General features: G+C 38.5%; 1 protein-coding gene across 2 annotated transcripts; it reads left to right on the top strand.

Annotated features, from left to right (window-relative positions):
• The first annotated feature begins 411 nt into the window (after positions 1-411).
• map3k15 (mitogen-activated protein kinase kinase kinase 15) lies at positions 412-22,620 on the top strand. 2 transcript variants are annotated; one of them, XM_088072059.1, is made up of 30 exons: positions 412-1,139; positions 3,061-3,200; positions 3,432-3,455; positions 3,706-3,786; positions 5,391-5,584; positions 5,789-5,957; positions 6,038-6,144; positions 6,672-6,842; positions 6,924-7,036; positions 7,445-7,604; positions 8,425-8,575; positions 8,656-8,763; positions 9,122-9,171; positions 9,525-9,620; positions 9,814-9,901; positions 9,985-10,118; positions 10,614-10,741; positions 11,489-11,619; positions 11,738-11,843; positions 12,929-13,086; positions 13,666-13,849; positions 14,132-14,309; positions 15,026-15,200; positions 16,159-16,344; positions 17,065-17,170; positions 17,323-17,557; positions 19,917-20,029; positions 20,612-20,718; positions 20,799-20,875; positions 21,418-22,620. In XM_088072059.1, the coding sequence occupies exons 1-30, from the start codon at positions 830-832 to the stop codon at positions 21,509-21,511; spliced, it is 4,074 nt and encodes a 1,357-aa protein (XP_087928185.1). In that variant the 5' UTR covers positions 412-829; the 3' UTR covers positions 21,512-22,620. The 2 variants fall into 2 exon arrangements, with proteins under 2 accessions (XP_087928185.1, XP_087928186.1); XM_088072060.1 differs by lacking the exon at positions 3,706-3,786 and having other exon boundaries at positions 414-1,139.
• The last annotated feature ends 158 nt before the right edge of the window (positions 22,621-22,778 follow it).

Below are 22,778 nucleotides of genomic sequence, written 5' to 3' on the forward strand. Positions count from 1 at the left end.
GGTGAAAGAAGTATTCTGATCCTAAGAAAAAGTACTAATACCACACTATGAAGGTACTTTTACTTAAGTAAAAGTATGTAAATTCAGGAAAATGTACCAAATGCAAAAAAATTAGAACAAACACACAAAGAAAAACACACCCAAAATTTCAAAATTGTAAAAAAACAAAAAAAGAAAGAAAAAAAGAAACCCCAAACCCTAAAAGTAGAATAGAACATCCAAAAAAACCCCCTCTTTTTTTAAAAAAAAAAAAGAGAGAAAAAAAGAAGAAAATACAAATTGTTAAAGAAAATAATAATAACAAAAACAGCCCCAGACTTTATGCTTAAAAAAATAAATAAATAAAAATAATGAATTAAAAAACGTCCCCCCCAAAACTCAAATCTGTAAAAAAAAACTATATATATTATTAATTAATTAAAAAACACAATTGAAGTAGTGGCAAACTACAAAAATATTCGTGAAACACAAATTATTATTTTAAAAAATCCAAGCATCCACCACTGACCCCATGGCAGACTTTGAGTTGAGCCAAAGGAGTGTAATTTAACTTCAGGGTGCACATTTTTGTCTCCCTCCCTCTCGCCCTCGGATCTAGCCTGATCCAGTCTGGGTGCAGCGGACTTCTTGGTGCGAGATAATCGGCAGATGATGTGAGTTAATGAAGCGGAGATGCGGGGGGACAAACTCGGACGCGCTCCTCTACAATCAGTGCAGGTGCGCAACAAGTGAGCGAGAGGAGGACGCGAGGGGACAGACTACAGAATAAAGGAAGTAACGGGAGGGAGAAGGAAGGAGATAAAGCACAAACACTCCCCGGCTCCTCGCTATGGATACGGGGCAGAGCGCGCAGGTCGCAGACATGGGAGGAGAGCACTCCGCCGGGGTGTGCGTGGTGGAGCGGGACCGGGAGAGGGGCGAGGTGTCCAGCCCGTGTCCGCCGGCCAAGCAGCGCTCCCTGCGGGTGGTGTACGTCCTGAACGACGGGCTGAAGTCGGTGATGGCCAGCAGCCCGGAGTCCGGAGCTCTGCAGTGTCTGCAGAGAGCCTGCGACTCGGAGAGCGCGCTGCTCACCACCGTCACCTTCGGACGGCTGGACTTTGGAGAGACATCGGTGCTGGACAGTTTCTACGATGCAGGTGAGCGTCCTTCACACAGCAGGGGTCGGCTGGTCGTTTGCAAGTCAGACTTGTGGTTAACCTTCTGAAATCGTTTCTTTAAAGAACATGGAAAGAAGGTGATGAGAAACGAAAGAGGAAATGATTCAAAAGTCAGCAGGAAATTTGTGAAAAGTATAAGAAAATTCGTTTAAAAAAAGAAGAAGTGGGAAGACAAAGAATAACGAGAGAGAGAGAGAGAGAGAGAGAAGGTATACAAGACTTGGAAAAAAAAGGGCATAAATAAAACCCCCCAAACAATGGAGAATGGATAGAGAGAGTTACAAAAAAATAAAACAAAATCAAACACACAAGCTAAATTTGATTTGGAAAAAGTGAAGAAAAAAGAAGAAAAACAAACAAAATAGAAAAAGAAAATAAAGCAGCATCATGTTATGCATACTTGTATCGTGATGGTCAACCAGCAGATGGAAACATAACTAATTTTTAGTGTATGTAGCAGGCCTATTCATTCATGGTGCAAAACAAGAAAAATACTTCAACTGAGGCTTGATGTTTTGTTCACTTTGTAAAAAAAACAACCCAAAAAAACACGGTCAGAAATCAGCATGTTGGCCAATTCCGATATTCAGTTTGAAAGCCAGTATCTGCTGATACCAAAGACTTCCGTGCATCGTCAACAATGTAGCTCCAGGCTTCAGATGTTAGAACTGGGGCTATTTGCTTTAAAAATAAGTGAAGTTGTGCTTAAGTTTTTTGCATGTTGCATGTGGCGACTGCATGTTGAGATAGTCAATGAAATATAAAATTTCTAGGAGTCACCATCATATCTGGCATATAATTACTCACTTTTCCATCATAGTTTATTAATGGAATTATATTATTTAGTCAAATGATGCAGTTTTATTTACCAGCAAGATGATGTGATTGTAAAGGGAGATAAAAAATCTCAGTTCCTCACTGACTCATATTTAATGGAACCCTGAAAAGCATGAAGCCTCTATAATCGCTCTGTGTCTGCTGCAAATGTTTATTTGTGTTTGGTTACAAGAAGCTTTTAAATCAAGTCATGGCACGCTTAAGAACAACGTTTATCCATTAAAGTTGTCAGAGGATGAAAAATCAGCCTACTGTGATTTTTACTCTATGATTTAGAGGGCACAGAAGTGTGTAGGCAAACAATACAACATTTCACCAGCCTACACAATAATGTTATTAATCTTTAAGCAGTATTATATAGTTGATAAGATGCTCTTCTTATAAATAAAAATGTCTATCCAGTAGAAAGATATACATCCATCATAAATTGGTGCTAGATGAACATAGAAAACAAATGCAAAAAAGGTCACGTTTGCGCAAGAGGTAGACAAACTACAACTCCCAGAATGCAATGTCCCTTGCAGAACGTTTTCGCTTGTAGATGATGCAAGGCAGCGGCCATTATTATTCACAACAAACAATATGGCGGCGGGCTGGTAAACGATGAATGAAAACGGTAAGATAATGTATGTTTCTGAAAGTTTAGGAGAGAAGTTGCCGACACAGTAACATCAGTTTGGTTTATTATTTATCAGCACTGCTTAGTTTTCCTTTTGAACGGCTGTGGTTTTACTGTTTGGTATCAGTTGTTTTCAGCCTTGTTTTTTTTATCCAAGTTTTAAATTGTTAAATATATTTTGATGCATGAATACTTTTCAACTTAGTAAAGTTTTGAATACATAACTTTTACTTGTAACAGAGTATTTTTTAGCGTTGAAGCATTGCTGTTTTTAGTAAAGTAAAGGATCAAAGTACTTCCACTGATGCTTACTGCTAAAAACATTACCATTTCTGATGAGGTCAGAGGTCAGATGCACTCCTAAAAGCTTAAAGACCTTCAGAGTGTCAACATGAGCTTTGAGAATGTTTTTTTTCAGTTGAGTTGCCTTCTCTCTCCTTACAGACATTGCAGTAGTGGACATGAGCGATGTGTTTCGGCAGCCCTCCTTGTTTTACCACCTGGGCGTGAGGGAGAGCTTCGACATGGCCAACAACGTCATCCTGTACCACGACACTGACCCTGACACCGCTCAGTCACTGAAGGTACTCCCACACACATACGCACGCCTCTCTGACTCTCCTGTCGCGGTGTTTAGAGTTCACGGCTGCTCCTCGGCACACAGTGAACCACTAAAGTCACACTGTGCACTGTGCTGCCAGGCGGAAACAGCTGTTTGAAGTAGTAATGTGACAGTAACACCCGAAAGTATACAAAAATACACAATTTAGCTCTGCCGATCAGTCTGTAAGTGCTTTTTGTTGTTGTCTTTACAGGACATGGTGGCACAGAAAAACACAGTAAGTTTGTGTGTGTGTGTGTTGGAGTGATTTATGTGCACACACTGTCTTGTGCTATTTGTGGAATAATATTCGTGACAAGTGCCGTTCGTCCTTTCACACACAACTGCATGCAGGAATGCATATATACATGCTTTCACTCTCCCTTACTCTCTCTCTCTCACACACACACACACACACACACACACACACACACACACATTCATATTAGTAACTGATTTTTATGTATTGTCTATCTGTGTGTGTGGAGAAGGCCTCTCGTCCTCCAGCGTTAGGTTTTCCCTGGGTTCAGTTGCCTCCAGAGTACAGAAGCTCTGGATTGCGCAATAAAGTAGGTACCGCACTGCACCAGGGCATGCTGGGAGATTTCCCTACAGGCTAATAATAATAACAAACATGAAAGAGGTGCTAAAAACGCTGACTTCTCCATGGGATGCTGTGTGGATAACAAATAAATGCCCTAACAAAAGCATGCAGCACACAAAGCCACAGAAGGAGAGAGTGAGTTTTAGACACACAGAACTTCAAAAACAGCCAATTTCTTCTTAGATGAGATGATAAACTCAGCATCAAACAACAGATGTTATATTGCATGAGGTACAACTGTTATTTTCTTGTCTGTGAGAATGGTTGATAATATTTTGGTGGTGTTTTATTTGCTAATGCTTTTAAAAATGTATCTAATGATTCCTGGCAGTCAGTGGTTGAATGTAACGGAGTACATTTACTCAAATGCTGTACAATTTTGAGGTACAATTTGAAGTATTTTCTTTTCATGTCACTTTTTAATATTTTCCACAAAATTTTAAAGGAAACTATGTTTATCTGAACGCTTTAGTGATTAGTTAATCAGTCGGTTGACAGAAAATTAGTTTTATTTAGTTTTATGTATTTTTTAAAATATTTTTGAATTTTTCCCTTTTTTAAGTTTTATGCATATTATTTTTTCAACTTATTTTGGGTGTTAGGGTGAGAGTTTTTTTCCCTTTTTTTTCTAAATATTTTGAGTTTTTCCAGATGTTTTCTTTCTATTTTCTTTTTTTTTTTTTTACATGATCTTAAATGGGGCGAGCATTAATGCAAGAAAATAAGCTTTGGTTTAGAATAAAAGCACGAGGAACTGAAAAGTATATGGGTAAAAAAAAACAGAAATCAGTAAGAAACAACAGAGAAATGAAAAGAGAGAAAAGAGACGTGTGTTGCAGTGTGCATTAGTGTGCATTAGTTCTTGCAGTTGTGGATATTTAACCTTTGCAGATATCGTCATGATGCTGCCAAACAATCGCAGCGGTGCACTGCTCCTCTGCACGGACTGATCCTCCTCATTAATCACTCCATAATCCCCCATATCTCCTTCCTGTTTTTCCCCTTCTGGCGTCCCTTTACACCTGGCATCCAAAACGTGTGTGTTTATCTGACATGTAGATGTTTGATATTTAACCCTTTGAAACCTGGATCGACATGCTGCATCCAGACGTCTTTCACAAGCCTTTAAACCTTTGAAATCTAAGTAGATTAGATTGATTTCTCTCAAAAAAAAACAGGGAAAAGGCAATCAGGAACTTGGCATGAAATATCTCTGAAAGTGCTAAAAATGGTGAAAGGTGCCAAGAAAATTACCAGAATACTATAATTCTAATTACATATTTAAAATTTGGTTACACAAAAAACATAATATTTATATTAAATTTATCACCTTTTTAAGTCATTTTCTGTTTGTTTTTTGTGCTAATTTCAGGTATTCTTCTTGTATATATATATATTTTTTTTACTAATTTCCTGATATGTTACTCATTGCCTTTTTTTCTTATGTTTTTAGGAGAAATCAAGCAAATATAGTAAGGTTTCCAAGGGTTAAAAGCACATCTGGTGCTCGAGCTTACATCTGAATCCTCTTTTTCCTTTGACAGAAAAATGTTACTTTTCTCCCTCCAGGCGTCCAGTGGTAACTACTACTTCATCCCCTACATCGTGACTCCGAACCATGAGTACATGTGCTGTGAGAGCGACGCCCAGCGCAGAGCCAGCGAGTACATGCAGCCCAGCTGGGACAACCTGCTGGGGCCGCTCTGCGTCCCCCTGACCGACCGCTTCACCAGCCTGCTCAAGGACATCCACGTCACATCCTGGTAGTGTTCAAAATATTCCTCATTACTTTTTAAGAACAAAAAAATTAACATTCATTTGGCAATCGAGGACTCATCTTTTCTATTCTCATCATTATTTTAATTTGTCTCACTCTCTCTGCAGCTCTCCCTCTCCTCCTCGTCTATATTTACAAATTACCCAATTTTTCTGTCATTGTCTCTCCTTTTACTGTCTGTCCTCTGCAGTGCGTCCTTTAAAGACACCCTGTTAAATGACATCAGAAAGGCCAGAGAGAAGTACCAGGGAGAGGAGCTCGCCAAGGAGCTTTCGCGCATCAAACTCCGAATCGACAACACAGAGGTGCTCACCCAGGACATCGTGATGAACCTGCTGTTTTCCTACAGAGACATACAGGTACAAACATACACTGTGGTCTAAATTTGGAGAAACAGTTACAACTTAGTTTAAAAAAATCTGCACAATGTGACCACCAGGACTACGATGCCATGGTGAAGCTGGTCCAGACGCTGGAGATGCTGCCCACTTGTGATCTGGCCACGCAGCCGATGATCCAGTTCCACTACGCCTTCGCCCTCAACAGGTACACACAACCAGTCAGAAGTACTCTTTCTTTATCTATACTCGTCATATTCATCATGCATGTTTGATGCTTTTAATAGTTTTGAGTTTTTTGGGTTTTTTTTTTTTTTTTTTTTTTTTGTGTTGATTAAGGGTGTTATTTTCTCCCTTTTTTTCATAATTTTGAATTTTTTTTCTTTTTTTTTAGAATTTTGAATTAATGGGGTTGTTTTTTTTTGTTTAATATTTTTGAGTTTTTTTCCTCATTTTTTTCTTATAATTTTGACATTTTTTTTTCAATTTAGAATTAAAATATATATATATTTTTCTGCATTTGGTACTTTTACTTTTAATACTTTAGGTACTTTTTCCTCAATATACTTACTAACTTTTACTTAACTAAACTTTTCAATCAAAGACTTTAACTTGTAAAATACCAGAAATGTATAAATTCTGTGAAACAACATTTAAAGCTGTCGTGAAAAAATTCACCATGTAGTTTAGCATGTAGTATCAGCCTCAACTCAACTGTCATTTCTAAACGTGCAGGAGGAACAGTCCTGGTGACAGGGAGCAGGCTCTCAGAGTGATGCTGCAGGTTTTGCAGTCGTGTGAACATCCGGCGCCCGACATGTTCTGCCTCTGTGGACGGATATACAAAGACATTTTCCTGGACTCAGACTGCAAAGACACCAAAAATAGGGACAATGCCATACAGTGGTGAGAACACAGTGACTCACTCCATAAAATGATGAGAATCCTTTTTTTCCTACACAATCTTTATTATCAACATTGGTGCAGGTACAGGAAGGGTTTTGAGCTGCAGCCGACTCTCTACTCTGGTATCAACCTGGCCGTCCTCCTCATAGTCGCTGGCCAACAGTTTGAGAGCTCCATCGAACTGAGGAAAATAGGTAAAGACCTGAAAACCCCTTTATCAGTTACAAATATTTTAGATAAAGCTGGCAGAATCAGCGACTTATTTTAAATCACTTTTTAAAACCCAGTTCATAGAGTTGATTTTATAAGACGTCGTCTGTTTTAATTAATCTATTTTTGCTTGTCTTCCAATTGATCCTTTAATTTCTTCTTTTATTCTGTCTTGATCATGTTTAATTATACTGTCAGCACTATCACTTCTGTATTTACTGCTTTTATTCTTTGAATTGTTCTTACTGTTATTCTTAGAGGTTGTTATTGTTTTTTTTATTTGTAATTGTTTCTCTCTTGTTTAATTCTACTTTATTAGGTTAACTTTTACTGTTGAAATTAAGCTCAATGGTATTTGCTTTGCTTTCGCACTAATAATCTAATATCTGTAGGTGTGAGGTTGAACAGTCTGCTGGGGCGCAAAGGTTCGCTGGAGAAAATGAATAATTACTGGGACGTGGGCCAGTTCTTCACCGTTAGCATGCTGGCTAATGACATCCCTAAAGCTACTCAGGCTGCCGAGAAGCTCTTCAAACTCAAGCCGCCGCTCTGGTAAAGACAGTCACAAAAATGTTTTCATTCTATGTTTTCAGTACTATTATGGTGGAGTATCTGTACACATTTGTTTTCAGTATAAAGTACCTTCTTTCAAAAACATCGGCAGTGAAATGGCTCCTAAATTAGTAAAAAATTACTAAAAAGTTAATAAGAAAATTACCTAAAAATAAGGGGAAAAAACAGAAAAGTAAAAATAAGATGAGAAAATGACCTCAGGAAGGTGCTAAAAATTGTTTTTTTTCTTTTTTCTGTAACATAATGTGATATTATTTTAAAACATTTTTTCTAGACATCTTGGCTAACTTTCAGATCATTTTCTTGTCACCTTTTTAAAATTTAATTTCTTGCAGTTTACTGAACATTTCTTACCAAGTAGCACATTATGTTCTTTTCCCTGTGGTTTTGAGAGAAATCAAACCAGTTTTGTCAGATTTCAGAGGTTGAAATGCTCGGGAAAGGCGTTTGAGCAAAGCACAAGAAAACTAATGTCGATCCAAGTGTTAAAGGGTTAAGTTACTCTACTTTTACAGAATAATTTAGCTATTTTATCAACGTATTAACGGAGGAAATAGACTCAATTAATCAATGAAATGCATGCTTTTACTCAAAATAATAGTTTTTAGCGGATTTTTTACCTGCATTTTCAAAAAACAGTGATTATTTTACTTTAGTGTAACTAAATGGAGGCTGTGATGATGGCTAGCTGGCCAAACCTTAAAAACATGTATAATTTTGAGTGACCATAAGCATGACGTAAAACTCCTTTCGTTCCTTGATCGTTGTTTCTTGTCCGTTTTTATGTGTTTTCTTCCAGGTATTTGCGGTCGGTGGTGCAGAATCTGCAGCTGATCCAGAGGTTTAAGAAGCAGACGGTGGAGCACTCTCCTCAGCGGGACAGACTCAACTTCTGGATGGACATCATCGTCGAGGCCACGCAGGGCACCACCAATCGACTGCGGTTTCCAGTACGGACACACAAACACTCTAACACATTGGGGCAGATATTTCGAGACTGCTGACTCGTGCTTTTCTCTTTTTGTTACAGGTGTTGATTCTGGAGCCGACAAAGATTTACCAGCCCTCATATGTGTCCATTAACAACGAGGCTGAAGAGAAAAACGTTTCTATCTGGCATGTTTCTCCTGCAGAAACGGTAACAACATCACCTCTTAATCACATGACCCTGTTTTACCTTTACCAGCTTTTTATTGGACTGCACCACCAAAAATTAAGCATTACTCATTGTGTTACATGTCCTGCAGTTTTTTAAGGCACATTTTCTTAAAAAAAAATCTGCAGTAAAATAAATAGAAAATACAGCTAAGTAACAAGCAGTCTCTTTATATAAGTTATATTTAAATATTCAGTTCTAATTCATTATTTTTAAACATAATATTTATTTAAAAACTGTATTTTATAGTAATGAAAAAGAACCATTAAGTAGTATCGATCGTTTCAGAGAATGTATGGACTTAAAATAAAAATAAAAACTTGATTCGCTCTCATCACAGAAAGGGATCCATGAGTGGAACTTCACTGCAATGTCCATCAAAGGCATCAGGTATGACTCTTATGTTCGATGTGAATTAAATGCAAAAGCTCCCCAAATATTTGACATTATGCAACAAAAAACAAAATACATCTTTCACTGTTTATTACTGATTCTTACTACAAATAAAATCATGTTACTCTGATGGGCTAGTTGGCTTTGCTTCTTAGCTGCTTTTCAAAATAAATGATTATATGAGTGAAATTTAGTCAAAGTGTTGTTAAAACTGTTTTCAGTTGCACAGAAAAAAAACTTCCAATGGATAGTTTAAGTACATTTAAATGTGTTTTTTGAATCATAAAATATGTGATAAAACAGAAAGAATGAGCCTCAGCTGTCATCTTCTTTTATTCTCCCGTCTGCAGCATCAGTAAGTTCGATGAGCGCTGCTGCTTCCTCTACGTCCACGATAACTCAGACGACTTCCAGATCTACTTCTCCACTGAGGAACAGTGCGGTCGGTGAGGACACACACCTCTAGATGTGTCTGTGTAGGTGTGTGTGTTTGTCTGCGTTTGTCTTCGTACAGTACGTGTGTGCGATTGTATCGCAACATGACCCGATGGCCGTGAGCTGGAGATAATAATGTGTGTGTGTGTGTGTGTGTGTGTGTGTGTGTCTGTGTGTGTGTGTGTGTGTGTGTGTGTGTTTCAGGTTCTGCTCCATGGTGAAAGAGATGATATCTGATGGCACGGGGAACGCTGTGGAGCTGGAGGGGGAAGGAGACGCAGATACACTGGAGGTCATAAATATAGACTTTTGTTTTACAGTAAACATCAGTGTTTTTAACCCCAGTCGATAATTAATAGCATGTGTGTGTTGCAGTATGAGTACGACACCAATGAGACCGGGGACAGGGTGGTGCTGGGGCGGGGTACCTATGGAGTGGTGTACGCCGGGAGAGACCTCAGCAACCAGGTCCGAATCGCCATCAAAGAGATCCCTGAGAGAGACAGCAGGTATGATGACCTGAAGTGACCCCGATCTACATTCACAAAGTTGCAGAAAATGTTTTTTCTTTCATTCTTTCTTTTTTTTTGTCACAGAATTGCCTGTTCACAAAGCCCGGTCCTCATTCACTGTTGCCACACTTGTCAAGTTTTTTGTTCTCGCACTCTAAAGTCTTAGTTAATTAATAAAACAAGTCTTTGATTTCTAGATTGAGGCAGGCCAAAAACAGGCTTCTCGTTTCTAATAGACGATCCATCAGTTTTGGCAATGACCAGGATTCAAATGTTAAAGTGTCCTGAAGTGCCAAGATTTGAAAAATCTACACCTCATTTTTGTAAACTTTAAACTGTTTGTGTGAGGACAAGATGTCAAAATGTAGAGGAAAATATCTGTTTACAAAAATATCTGTATGTTAAAAGCTTAAAAGAGAAACTTAAAACCAGATGTTAATAAGGGAGGGAAAAGAATATTTCTCTTTGTTTCTTTCTCTCTGTGTGAATCAGGTACTCCCAGCCCCTTCATGAAGAGATTGCCCTTCACAAGTACCTGAAGCACAGGAACATAGTTCAGTATCTGGGCTCTGTTTCTGAGAACGGATACATCAAGATCTTCATGGAACAAGTGCCTGGAGGTGTGTTTGTACAACTGAGAGCCATGGTAAAACCACCAGCACTAGTTGTTGTTTGGAAAACCTTCATTCCTTAGAAACAGAGAGACAGACTTTGTGCTTTATCACGACTTTCATCCTGTGCAGGTAGGCAGATATCAGGATGGACAAAAAGTTATGGGCCCAATATTTCACGCTCTGTTTCAGCATTGAATTTTGCCACTAATGTTGGAGCTGCAGAGATCTGCACAGGTTCCCTCTGAACTCCTAGACATCGTTTTTAAAAGTAACGGTACACAGAAAGTAAAAGTAGAAATAGTACACGACTCAGTGCAGCTTACATTCAAACGCACGCAGGAGGCAGCAATGGTGACTTTTTACTTTTGTTAATTTCCTGGCTTCGGTCTATGAAGAGCATGAACAGAGTGGTTTTTGCGTTGGGATGGACAGACCTATGACTGTGTTCATGCCTGTGTAATAATGGGTTAGAATAGAACAGGGCTGGGACTAGACAAGCATTTCCTCCTCCTTTCCCTCCTTTTTGGGCATGAAATGTTGCATTTTGAAAATCTGTTATATGTGTTCATTATTATTTCTCTTTGTACTCTATTTTATTCCAAATGCTCTACTTAAAGTATATTCAGTTTAAATTCAATCTGTGTCAGAGATCGATGCTTGTGACCTCTCGGCTACCGAGCGGTCTCTCTAACTGCTTGGTCATCTTCCTATTTCATGATAGGTTTTGGACACTCCTTCTCTTCCTTTCTCCAGGAAGCCTGTCTGCGTTGCTGCGGTCCAAATGGGGCCCGCTGAAGGAGGCGACCATCATCTTCTACACCAGACAGATCCTGGAGGGGCTCCGATACCTGCACGAGAACCAAATCGTCCACCGAGACATCAAGGTACGAAGACAAACGTCAAGGGAGACCTTTGTGTAACACAGTCTTTAATTCGGTCAAGCGCAACTCTACTTTGGTGTGGTGACGATTCAAAAGTAAACAGCTGCTGCTTCTCCATCAGGGTGATAACGTGCTGGTGAACACCTACAGTGGCGTCTTGAAGATCTCAGACTTTGGGACCTCTAAGCGGCTGGCAGGAGTTAACCCCTGCACAGAGACGTTCACCGGTAACTCCTTATTCTTTACATTTAATGGAACTGAACCGACCAAAACCAAACCAAATATACTTTATTTAGAACATAAATAGATAGATACACACAACAAATAACTTAAAAAATAATAAAAAACACGATCATTAACCATATCTCTGCCTCTTCATTTATATAATCAACACCACAATCCCAATATAGAAGAAGAAAACCATTAACAACAACGTCACCATTAGCATGCTTTTCATTCCCCACCCTCATCTCTGTATCTTGTATATAAATGGAGTCTGCATAAATGGAGTCAGAGAAATGTTGCGGTCTGTGAGTGTAAATATCAAATGACCCTCAAAATGTCAAGAGCCACTATCAGCCTCTATGGAAACACTCTGACCCACGAGCGTGTGCGCACATACGAACATACACACTCCTTGGCCATCTGGTCGTCTCCAGTGGCCAGCGAGGTGCGTAATTAGATTAGCTAATCAAGCAGAGGCAGAAGGGTGTTTACCTTTCATTAGCAGGTGTGTGTTTGTGTGTGTGTGTGTGTCCTTATCTGTCCCTCCTCTGACTCCATCTTTTTATAGCTCTGTCTGTCTCTCACTGTTTACAGAGACCACAAATGCCAGATCTGCTCAGAATTACTGACTGCCGATCAGATACTCAGAGATAAAGTAAAACATAATTAACACATTTTTCCAAAGTCAGTTTTTGGGACTAAAATAACTCGAATCTCACGTCTTTAGTCATTAAATTATCTAATGCAATTTTTTGTTCCACTGCAATTTGTGTGAAAAGCAACTTCACCTATATGTCGGAATTTTAAAAACAAATCTTAATATAGCATCGGTGTTCAAATTTATCAAACTAATTACAGATTTATTTATTTATTTTTATTTTTTGAGCAAGACCTGCAGTATGATTAAAAATGGGTTGGTAAGAAACTTCCAGATAAGCTCCAGCTTTTGCTACGTGTCCAGAAACGTTCATTTCAAAATCTCATCTTCAGTTTGCGAGTCGATGTGTTGAAACTGATGCTAAACAACTTGATTGCTTCTTCTTATCTTTTAGTTGTTCTAGGTTACAATCTGCCTCTCTGCCTGCAGGTACTCTGCAGTACATGGCTCCAGAAATCATTGATAAGGGCCCCCGAGGGTACGGGGCCCCAGCTGACATCTGGTCCCTTGGATGCACCATTATCGAAATGGCAACTGGGAAACCACCTTTTCATGAGCTGGGAGAGCCACAGGCGGCCATGTTTAAGGTCGGTACTGACTATGTGTGCTTTTAATCACTGTTTAATTAAGATATATGCACTATAGAAGCTGTAAATCTTTTGTTAGAAACACTAGAGAAAAGTTAATGTGAATTTTATTGATTTATCTTAAGTAATGAAATTGTATTATTTTTTCACAATGATAGCATTGTCATTTTGTAAAAGGCCTTGACTTGATTAGACATGTACATATGAATATGACTGCAAGTATGATAATTAAAAACAAGTTAACAACAACAACAACAACAACAACAAAAGACAGCCAAATGAGCATACATAAAATAAAATAAAATAAAACATATAATATAAACATAAAAATATAAAGATTTGATAGTGACAATGAAGGCCTGAACTTGAATAGACACACATAGGCACATATGAATATTACTGCAAGTCTAATGATTAATAAAACAAGTAAAATAGAATCAAATAAAATAAAAACATTTGAAAAAAAACAAAATCAAAACTAAGGTGGGGGCTTTCATATGCACAAACTTTAACCCAGCGAGTCCTTAAACAGATTTCCAGGTCATGTTTCTTTTGTGTGACTGTGGTTTTCTGTGCCAGGTGGGCATGTTCAAGATCCACCCAGAGATCCCCGAGTCCTTGTCGTTGGAGGCCAAGTCGTTCATCCTGCGCTGCTTTGAGCCGGACCCTCACAAGCGAGCCATCACCTCGGACCTCCTCAGAGACACTTTTGTCAGACACAACACGAAGGGCAAGAAGAGCAAGATCGCCTTCAAACCATCAGGTTAACACACACACACACACACACACACACACACACACACACACACACACACACACACACACACAAAGGACCAGGAGCATGTAGTGACAGGCTCTGGATATAAAGTCTCTCAGATGAATATTAAGAGATATTCCCAGAGATGGTTAGTAATCTTTATTATAGACTGAAAACACAATAATGGGATCTGTTTGTTGACTCCAAAAGACCTCAGTCTCCTAATTTGTAAATCTTCTCAAGTCTAATATATATTCCTTTCTTCCTTCCTTTCCTTAAATGTTGCAGATTACATCCACAACGTTTCTCTGCCGGTGCAGTTGCAGTGCGAGGCCACCGGCAGCAGCAGCAGTGAACACGGCTCCGTGAGCCCAGACTGCGACTCCAAACACGACGTCTTCTTCCAGAAGAAGAAGAGCTCTGTCTCCGAGAACCTGCTCAAACCCGCCAACTCCAACTACCTGAGGTGTGTACGTGTGTTTGTGTGTGTGGGTTTAAGGTGAACTGGGTCAAGTTTTACCGATTTTACAGGACAGTAAGATCCAAAACTCAAAGGTGGGAGGTGATTTGTCTCAGCTGCTACTGCTTTTCTGATTTTGCATTAAAAATGTCTTTAGTGGCTCTAACAATGACGTTAACCTGGCAAATTCAACTTGGATGGCATCAAAATAGCTTTCTTTTAAGAGTCATGCTTATTCTAAATGCAAAATGAATCTATTACAGACTCTTAAAATGTTGAAACTATGTGTAAATGCAGACAAATCCTGCTGTGATGGTACAGATCATGTGACCAGATGTGAATGAATGTGCATGTGTGTGTATATCTGTGTGTTTTAGTGGCAGGTGGCCTGATTGAGCCGCCAGTGTGTTCTGTTGCCTTTTACGACACTGATATAATGAGGTCTGATAATTTTACGAGCTTCAGCTAGCGGCTGAGCACACACACGCACACCTGCGCGTGCACAGACACGAGTGTGTGTACGTACACGCACGACCTGCGGCGCTGACTCATGCTGCCTCTGCATTTTCCTGGGCACACAGAGTAGCCAGGAGAGGCTTGTATCTGTAAATAAACTGGACGGTGTGTCACACTGTTGTAAATCAGGTATGTGCTTTGTGTGTTATTTTATATTGCAGTGAGATCACTGTGTATGTGTGTGTGTGTGTGTGTGTATGTGGTAGTGTTCCAGATGAGGGTTCAGTGTCTGAGGACCGCAGTGTGCCCCCGTCCCCTGAGGACAGGGACGGGGGTCTGTTCCTGCTGAAGAAGGACAGTGAGAGACGGGCCATTCTGTTCAAGGTCCTCAATGAAGACCAGGAGAAGGTCATCTCCAACCTCAGAGAGAACCACATCCAGGTGTGTTTGTGTGTTCAGACAAAGGTTAATTTTAACAATGAAGTCAATTTCACACCAGGTGCCAGATTCATAAAATAGATAAATTAACAAGCGTAATCAATTAAGTAGATCTGTAGATAGTCTTCCTATGCATCGGATAAAACATTTCTGACATGTAACTCCATGTGGCAAAGATTCCCTGGCGTGCCAGTCAGCATAAAACAGTCGATAAACACATGGTCTTATTCAAATACATGTGCAGTGACTATAAAGTCACATAAATACAGTGCACTTCACTCACACTATTATGTGTAAAACTTTCAATCTCTGGACATTTTAATAGAAAACTTCTGCTACTGTTTCATTTTCACCACTGGGGGACGCCAAAGTCATATGTTAAAAATACAGGCTGTGATGACAAATTTTCATTCATGAGGCTTTAAATTTGTAGTAGTGGTTGGACTTTGGTGTTTATCTTTATGCTTGATGTGCAGTGTCTTTATTTTGGAGTTAAAACACAAATCAAACCAATTCAGTTCCATAAATCTGACTTAAATCTTTATCTTTAGACTTTGGTATGATTTATGTTGTATGATGTAATGTTTAGAGCTGCCTCAGTAAGTTCATTAGTCCATCAACAGGAAAACTATTTTGGTTATCAGTTAATCGTATAAATACTTTTTCTTGCAAAAATGGCAGAAAAGGCTGTTTTCAGTTTCTCAAATGTGGAGATTTCCTGCTTTTCTCTGTTTTACATCATGTTGAACTGAATATCTTTGGGTTTTGAAATAACAAAACAAGACATTTAGAAACATCACCTTGGACTTTGAAGAACTGGAATGGACATTTTTCTATACTATCCAACTTTTTATGGACCAAACAATTCATTAAGTATAGAAAATAAGCGGCAGATTAATTGATAATGAAAATAATCGTTGGTTGCAGGCCTATAAATGTTTGTGTGTGTGTGTATTTGTAGGGCAGTGAAGAGCTCCAGCTGTCCATCGAACACATCAAGCAGATCATCTGCATCCTCCGAGACTTCATCCATTCCCCAGAGAGGCGCGTCATGGCTGCCACCATCTCCAAGCTCAAGCTGGACCTGGACTTTGACTCCACCTCCATCAACCAGATACAGCTGGTTCTCTTTGGCTTCCAGGACTCGGTCAGCGCACACACACACGAACACACACACACACACACACACACACACACACACACACACACACACACAAAAAAAAACACGTATAGCTGGAAATACAGGCTCCATTCGTAATGAATGGAGCCTGTATTGTATGACACAAGCTGTCATACAAAGACAATTTGTCGGCACATTACAAAATAGCAATCATGCACTAGGTACATGGCAGAGAATTAAAAGAATCCATAAAAAAAGAATAAAAAGATTTTGTTGTTATTTATTTGCAGAGTTGATTAGGTGGGATATCAGATGGCAAAATTAATGGAAAAAGGGCCTTTATGACATGTGCAAGTCAAAATATCGTGATACAAATTTAGACTCCCTGAGGATCTTTAAAAAGTCTTAAAAGCATTTAATTAATTGATCTAAAAATATGGCCCTAACTGGTTTTAAAATGTCCTAAAGTTATTTTTCATGAGTCTAAAAGGTATGATTTTATGAATGTTTTTGTTTTCTTTAAGTTTCAGATTTAATCTAACAAATTCTGAACTAAAATGCCCCACATTATAAATAATTTCCCCCTTTTTTTCTTAATTTTTTAGTTATGATTACATAAAGCGGCGCTACTTTGACTCATCCAGATATGTCAAGTTAGTTCTACTGAGTGTGTAAATCCAGGTCAGCAGTTAGAGAATTATCTTTGGTTTGAATGAGTCTGTCTTTGTGTGTTTGGGATGTTTTCAGGTAAACAAAGTACTGAGGAACCATCACATTAAACCCCACTGGATGTTTGCGATGGATAACATCATCCGCCGAGCTGTGCAGGCTGCAATCACCATCCTCATCCCAGGTCAGAAGCCCAGCTTGAGCTATCACTGCCATCTAGTGGACACGTGCATGATTTTCTCTCCTTCGTCTGCATGTTTGCAGCTAAATATTATAATAAATATTCATAAGATGTTACAAGAAATTAGTTTACAGTGACAAACCTGCTTTTAACAGAGCTGCAGACCCACTTTGGACCGGCGTCAGAGTGTGAGGGAGCTGAAAAGGAGGACGAAGTGGACGAAGAGGAGTTTGGTCCCGTTTTAGCTCCTCACGCTGACGACCCCGGGACAACAGCTGACCCCACCCACTCTGTGGTCAGCACGCTAAACTCTGCACCCTCTCAGGAGCATCAGCGCTCACATCATCAGCTGGGTGCACAGCTGGGGCGGCTCAAACAGGAGACCAACAGGTATTTTTTATTTCTATCTTTTATTAATTTTGAATTTTACTATTATTTTAGATTTAGAATTACTTTTTTATTTTCTAATTATGTTTTTTAGATGTATTAATAACACTAATTTAAATTAAGTATTTTTTTAACTTTATTATTACGATTGCTATCTCGATATTTATTTATCTTTGTACTGTATTTTCTTGTACAGGTATGGGCATTGAAAACCTAAAAATTTCAATCAACAAAACAGTGGTACAAAAAAAAAGATTTGGCAACATATTTAGTTAAAGACAATTGAAATAATAAAATTTCACACAATCAAAAACAAAGTATTAGCAAATTTGTATTGAACAGTTTTCCCTTAAATGTGTTTAAGGTGTGATCAGGGACTGCCATTCAAAGATTTCAACACATATAAGACTTAATAACACACACACACACACACACACACACACACACACACACACACACAGAGTTAACCTGCTGCAGGCACAATGTGTGAATGGGAGTCATTCATAATGAAATTCCACTTGTATCAATTGTGTGACAAGGAGTGGAGGAGACGGAGAAAATGTGCACCTTCAAGCACAAACACACACCCAGAATGTGCTAACACACACACCCGAACGTCACAAACACAAAAGCTGCCGGCTGTTAGATGTTTGTCACTTAATCCTGCAGGGCGATGACACACAGCACGGGCCAACAGAGGAGGTAAAAGTGAAAAACCTCCACAGCAAAACCTTATGTGATCTTTACCATTTTTAATCACTAATATAACACGTAATTGTTAAAACTGATTTGTATGATCGCTCTTTTTCTAATCAGATAACAGTCTCAAAGAAGTTACATTTTTGTTTTAAGGACAAATCTAGCAAAGACTGCTACGACGACAATGATACATTATAATACAAAAGCTCACAGAGAAAACCCGATTCAAAAGAAAGGCTTTCTGGTTTTATTATTTATTTAGGCAAATATTGTTAAAACCAAAAATGACTAACTGCAACACTTATATAAAAATGACAACATAAGCCAATGTTAACGTGGTAATATGTTACCAAGATTTTGATTTGAAATTATTTGATCTCTTGTACTATCATAAGTTGGAAAAAGGAGATAACAAAGTTATTTCCTTTATTCTAAGTTTCAGATTTTAACCCAAAAAGTAGGATAATGTAGCAGAGCCAGCCATCGCAGAAAGAGTAAGCTTGCCAGAGTCCTCACTGATACCAACAAGACAAATGTGATCAAGAGATGAATCAAATGCAGCATCTCATTGTTGTTCACTTCCTGGAATTTCCTCATTTTTTCATGTTGGTGGAACAAAACAGAAACTTAAGGAGAGAAATGCAAAACAGAAATATGCTGGCAATGAGAAATGTTGCCTGGCTGTGCATTCTCCAACTTCACCCCCACAACAGTTGGGACTGATATACTAAACCGAGAAGGAGATTAATTTATTAAAAAATCAATAGTAATCACTAAAACTTTAATTGCTATGAGAAAGTTTCTCATTATTTTGAGATATTGAGTCATTATATAGATAAATAAGTAATTATATTGAAATCCTAAGTCATCATGTTTAGATCACTTTGAGACTTGTTTTCTAACCGTAAGTTAAATCATTATTTTCAGAACGTTTCTCAATATTTTGAGATACTAAGTCATTATTTTGAGATACTAAATCTTAATGGTGAGATTTAAGTCATTGTTTCAAGACAGGAAGTCTATGCTTTAAGGTAAGTCATTAGTTTAAAAACATCTCCCATTATTTTGAGATAAAAGTCATTAGTTTGAGATATCTGGTCATTACTTTAAGTTATTATTTTGAGATGCTAACTCATTGTTTTGAAATAAAGGTCAGTTTGTGATACCGAGTCATAACTTTAAGTTAAATCATAATTGTTGATTTTTGATAAAGTTTATCATTATTTTTGAGATGCTTGACATTTTGAGATACTAAGTCATTATTTTGAGACAGCCTTTTATTATGTGATCTACGGAATCTTTTTCTTTCTTTTTCTTTGTCGCACTGCGGAAATTGACTTTTCTGTTGTGAAACGTCTACGTCTCTATTTGACCTGACATCATTAAAAAGCAGGAATATCCCTCTCCTTCTGTACAGATGTTCTGGAGCCGTTTGTGTGGCTGTAACTCTCGCTCAAGGCCACTTTCTGACAGGAAGTTGGATTAACTAATAAGCGAGTTTTAGAGTTCTTCTGCAAGCTTCTTAGCCCTGAAATTACCTGTAACTGTATCATTGCTGCAAACATTTGTGACAGCTTTCCTGTTAGACTCTACAGTCCAACTCTCCCCGCTGCACGCCTGTGAGATTTAGTGCGTACTAAAACAGATGTCACTGTTGCTGCAGGCTGCTGGAGGAGCTGCTGCAGAAAGAGAAGGAGTACCAGCAGGTCCTGAAGGCCACACTGCAGCAGAGAACGCACGACCTGGAGCTGGTCAGAGTCCGACACAAACCACCAGGTAAACACACGGATTGATTATCCTTAAAAAAGCTTAAAATGCATTTAATTCATTAATCTATAAATAAGGCCTCTACTGGTAATAAAATGTCTCAAATCAGTCAGTCAGAAGTCTTAAAATGCTAAAACGTGAGGTGGATTTTGTGATAAAACATTTTTTAACGTGCATCGTAAAATCTTAAAATCATTGTCAGCATGTATATATTTTTAAATAATCTACCAGATTTAATGTCAAGGACAATAGCATAGGGGAACCAATAACACGCATTAACATAAACACACTCCAACATTGCATCCTGTCAAATAAAAATAAAAAAAAGAATTGATTTTCAAGGCATGGGTACTTTGAGATAAAGTTATTTTGTTTTCCATGTGTTTTATGATCTATTTTTTTTTAATTTGAACAAAAAAAGTTGTATATTAAAGTTAATATCTGAACAAAATTGTCCCTAACTCTAAGTAACTGATGTTAGGGTTCATGTTTTGTTTCTTCAATTTTGCCATAAGCTGCCGTAAACTGTAGGAACCCTGGATTTCTTTGTGCTTCTCCTCCTCTCTAACTCTGTTGGGGTTTTTTTTACAGACATTTCACCTCCCTCCATCTTCCACATCCCAGCGGACCACGAGCCAGACAAGCAGCTCACTGATTGGCTGAAGGAGCAGGGGGCGGACGCTGACACCGTAGATAAGGTTGAGTATCTGTTGAACATCTGTCTGTAAGCAGCACGTTAGTTTGGTTTAAAACTGACTGCTGATTGGTTGTGTTGCAGTTCGTGCTGGAGGAATACACACTGACCGACATTCTCAATGACGTTACCAAAGACGACCTCCACTGTCTACGTCTACGGTATCGACTTTCTCACATCTGTCACAACAAATTTTAACAGAGCGAAACATCGAACTAAGCTTGGAGGCTGACAAACATTATTAAATAAGTAGAGGGAAGAAACACGAATCCTCCATCAGTTTTAATTCTTTAAAACAAAAATGATATGCAGATTTGCACAGAATCTACATGTTTTAAGATGCTTTGCCTACTTGACATTTACCCTCACTGCAAAAACAGCAGGTGCTTAACCTTTTGAAACCTGAGAACTGGCTTGATTTCTTTTAAAATATTGAAAGAAGCAGTAAAAGAAAAAAATGAGCCAAAAAAATTGTAAGAAATAAGTAAAAAATACAAGAAAATTACTGTGTTCCAGTGCAACTTTAAAGATACGACGCAGGCAATGTGAAGTGTCGCTACAGTCATCCTTTGTTGGGCCTTAGATAAAAAAACAGATTAAAATACAATAAGAGTAAAATGTGATCTGTCTAATTTGAATATTCCTCTCTGAAACATACATTTTGACACCATCATGTATCATGATTAACCCTTCCTCCTCTCAGGGGTGGAGTCATCTGCCGCATCTGGCGGGCCATCCAGCGGCACCGAGAGCGAGAGAGGCTGAGGGGCAACGAGCGCTCGCAAGATGATGCATGATGGGATGCATGGACTACAACTCTGGAGAACTCTGGCAGAAAAACGCACACATCTGCACACTACCAGCCCTGCATGGCGATCTCTCCTCTCTCTCTCTTTTCTCCACAGTGCCTTTTCATGTTGTAGTCGCTGCGTCGTGTGAAACTTTGACCGTGCGTCTCCTCACAGACTTGACCAGACCAAAGCGCTTTAGCGCAGGCACTACTGTATGTATCTGTACGGGCATTTAAATGTGTGCTGCTGTGTGTTTGTGCTTGAGAACTTTTGAAAATGCATCTTTGCAAACATGAAGTTGAAATATTCCACACAGGAAATTTAAATTCTCCATATATTCTACATAATTTTGCCAAAGATTGGTTTCATTTTGTCCGTCTTACACATCACACATGACTCAGCTGAACTTATGACAAAGTACGTGCATTGGTTTTCATCCTCTCAGAAGTGCTCCATCCTTCCTCATTCTGATCATTCAGATAAGCAGCGTCATTATGCTGCATGAGTGGACCTACAAGTTTACGTAAACAGTTTGTTATTGAGTCAAAGTACGGCCTCTGTTCTCTGTTAAGAGGTAAGAGTATATCTCTAACTATCTGCAATTGAACATATCAACAGTAATATAAAATTACAGAAATTGCATCCAACCAGAACCACTTTATCCCCTCAAAGATCTTTAAACTGATCTGTCAGTCTTGCCAAAAACATCATAAAAAGAAGAAAAAAGGCCTCAAACTGTTCTAGTCTGAGTTTCAATACTTTGATTTCCTGGATATTTATTTCAAAACTGTGCAAAGTTGGAATACAAAAGCTAATGTACCTTATTCCACTTATTACAAAAGATTCCCATCATTAGCCAATTTAAAAGTATTAAAAATAATGTAGCCACATTTATATTAATTTCCTGAAACTTGCAAACACATTACAACTGCCACCACATGACTGCCTTTACATATGTATGCATGTTAAGATTCCCTTTACATTCTTAAGGAAGTATTCTTTTCTCCTCTCTGCATATCTGTGTTTAAATGTTTTTTTTTATTCCAACTGTTATATGTATGTGCTTGTCTGTTTTATTGCTTTACAACTGCAATAAATCTGGAAATAACTGCCGATTTTGTTTTGTTTTCAACTAGTCAGATATTAGCGAATGGAATTAAATGTGACAGCTTTTTTACCTTTTAAGGTCATTTTTTATGTTGAGTCATACGCATGCAGCATATTCCTATATTTTATATTCTTAAGGTAGTATTTAGGACAATACAGAAGCCTC

This window comes from Plectropomus leopardus, chromosome 21 (genome assembly GCF_026936395.1).
Source record: "Plectropomus leopardus strain MGB_pleo_1.0 chromosome 21, ASM2693639v1, whole genome shotgun sequence".
NCBI classification, from domain to species: Eukaryota; Metazoa; Chordata; class Actinopteri; order Perciformes; family Serranidae; genus Plectropomus; species Plectropomus leopardus.

Coding starts and splice junctions, on each gene's coding strand:
- map3k15 (XM_088072059.1), top strand. CDS start 830: ATGGATACGGGGCAGAGCGCGCAGGTCGCAGACATGGGAGGAGAGCAC. Junction 3,201..3,431: donor ACACCGCTCAGTCACTGAAG/GTACTCCCACAC, acceptor TTGTCTTTACAG/GACATGGTGGCACAGAAAAA. Junction 9,172..9,524: donor ATGTCCATCAAAGGCATCAG/GTATGACTCTTA, acceptor TCCCGTCTGCAG/CATCAGTAAGTTCGATGAGC.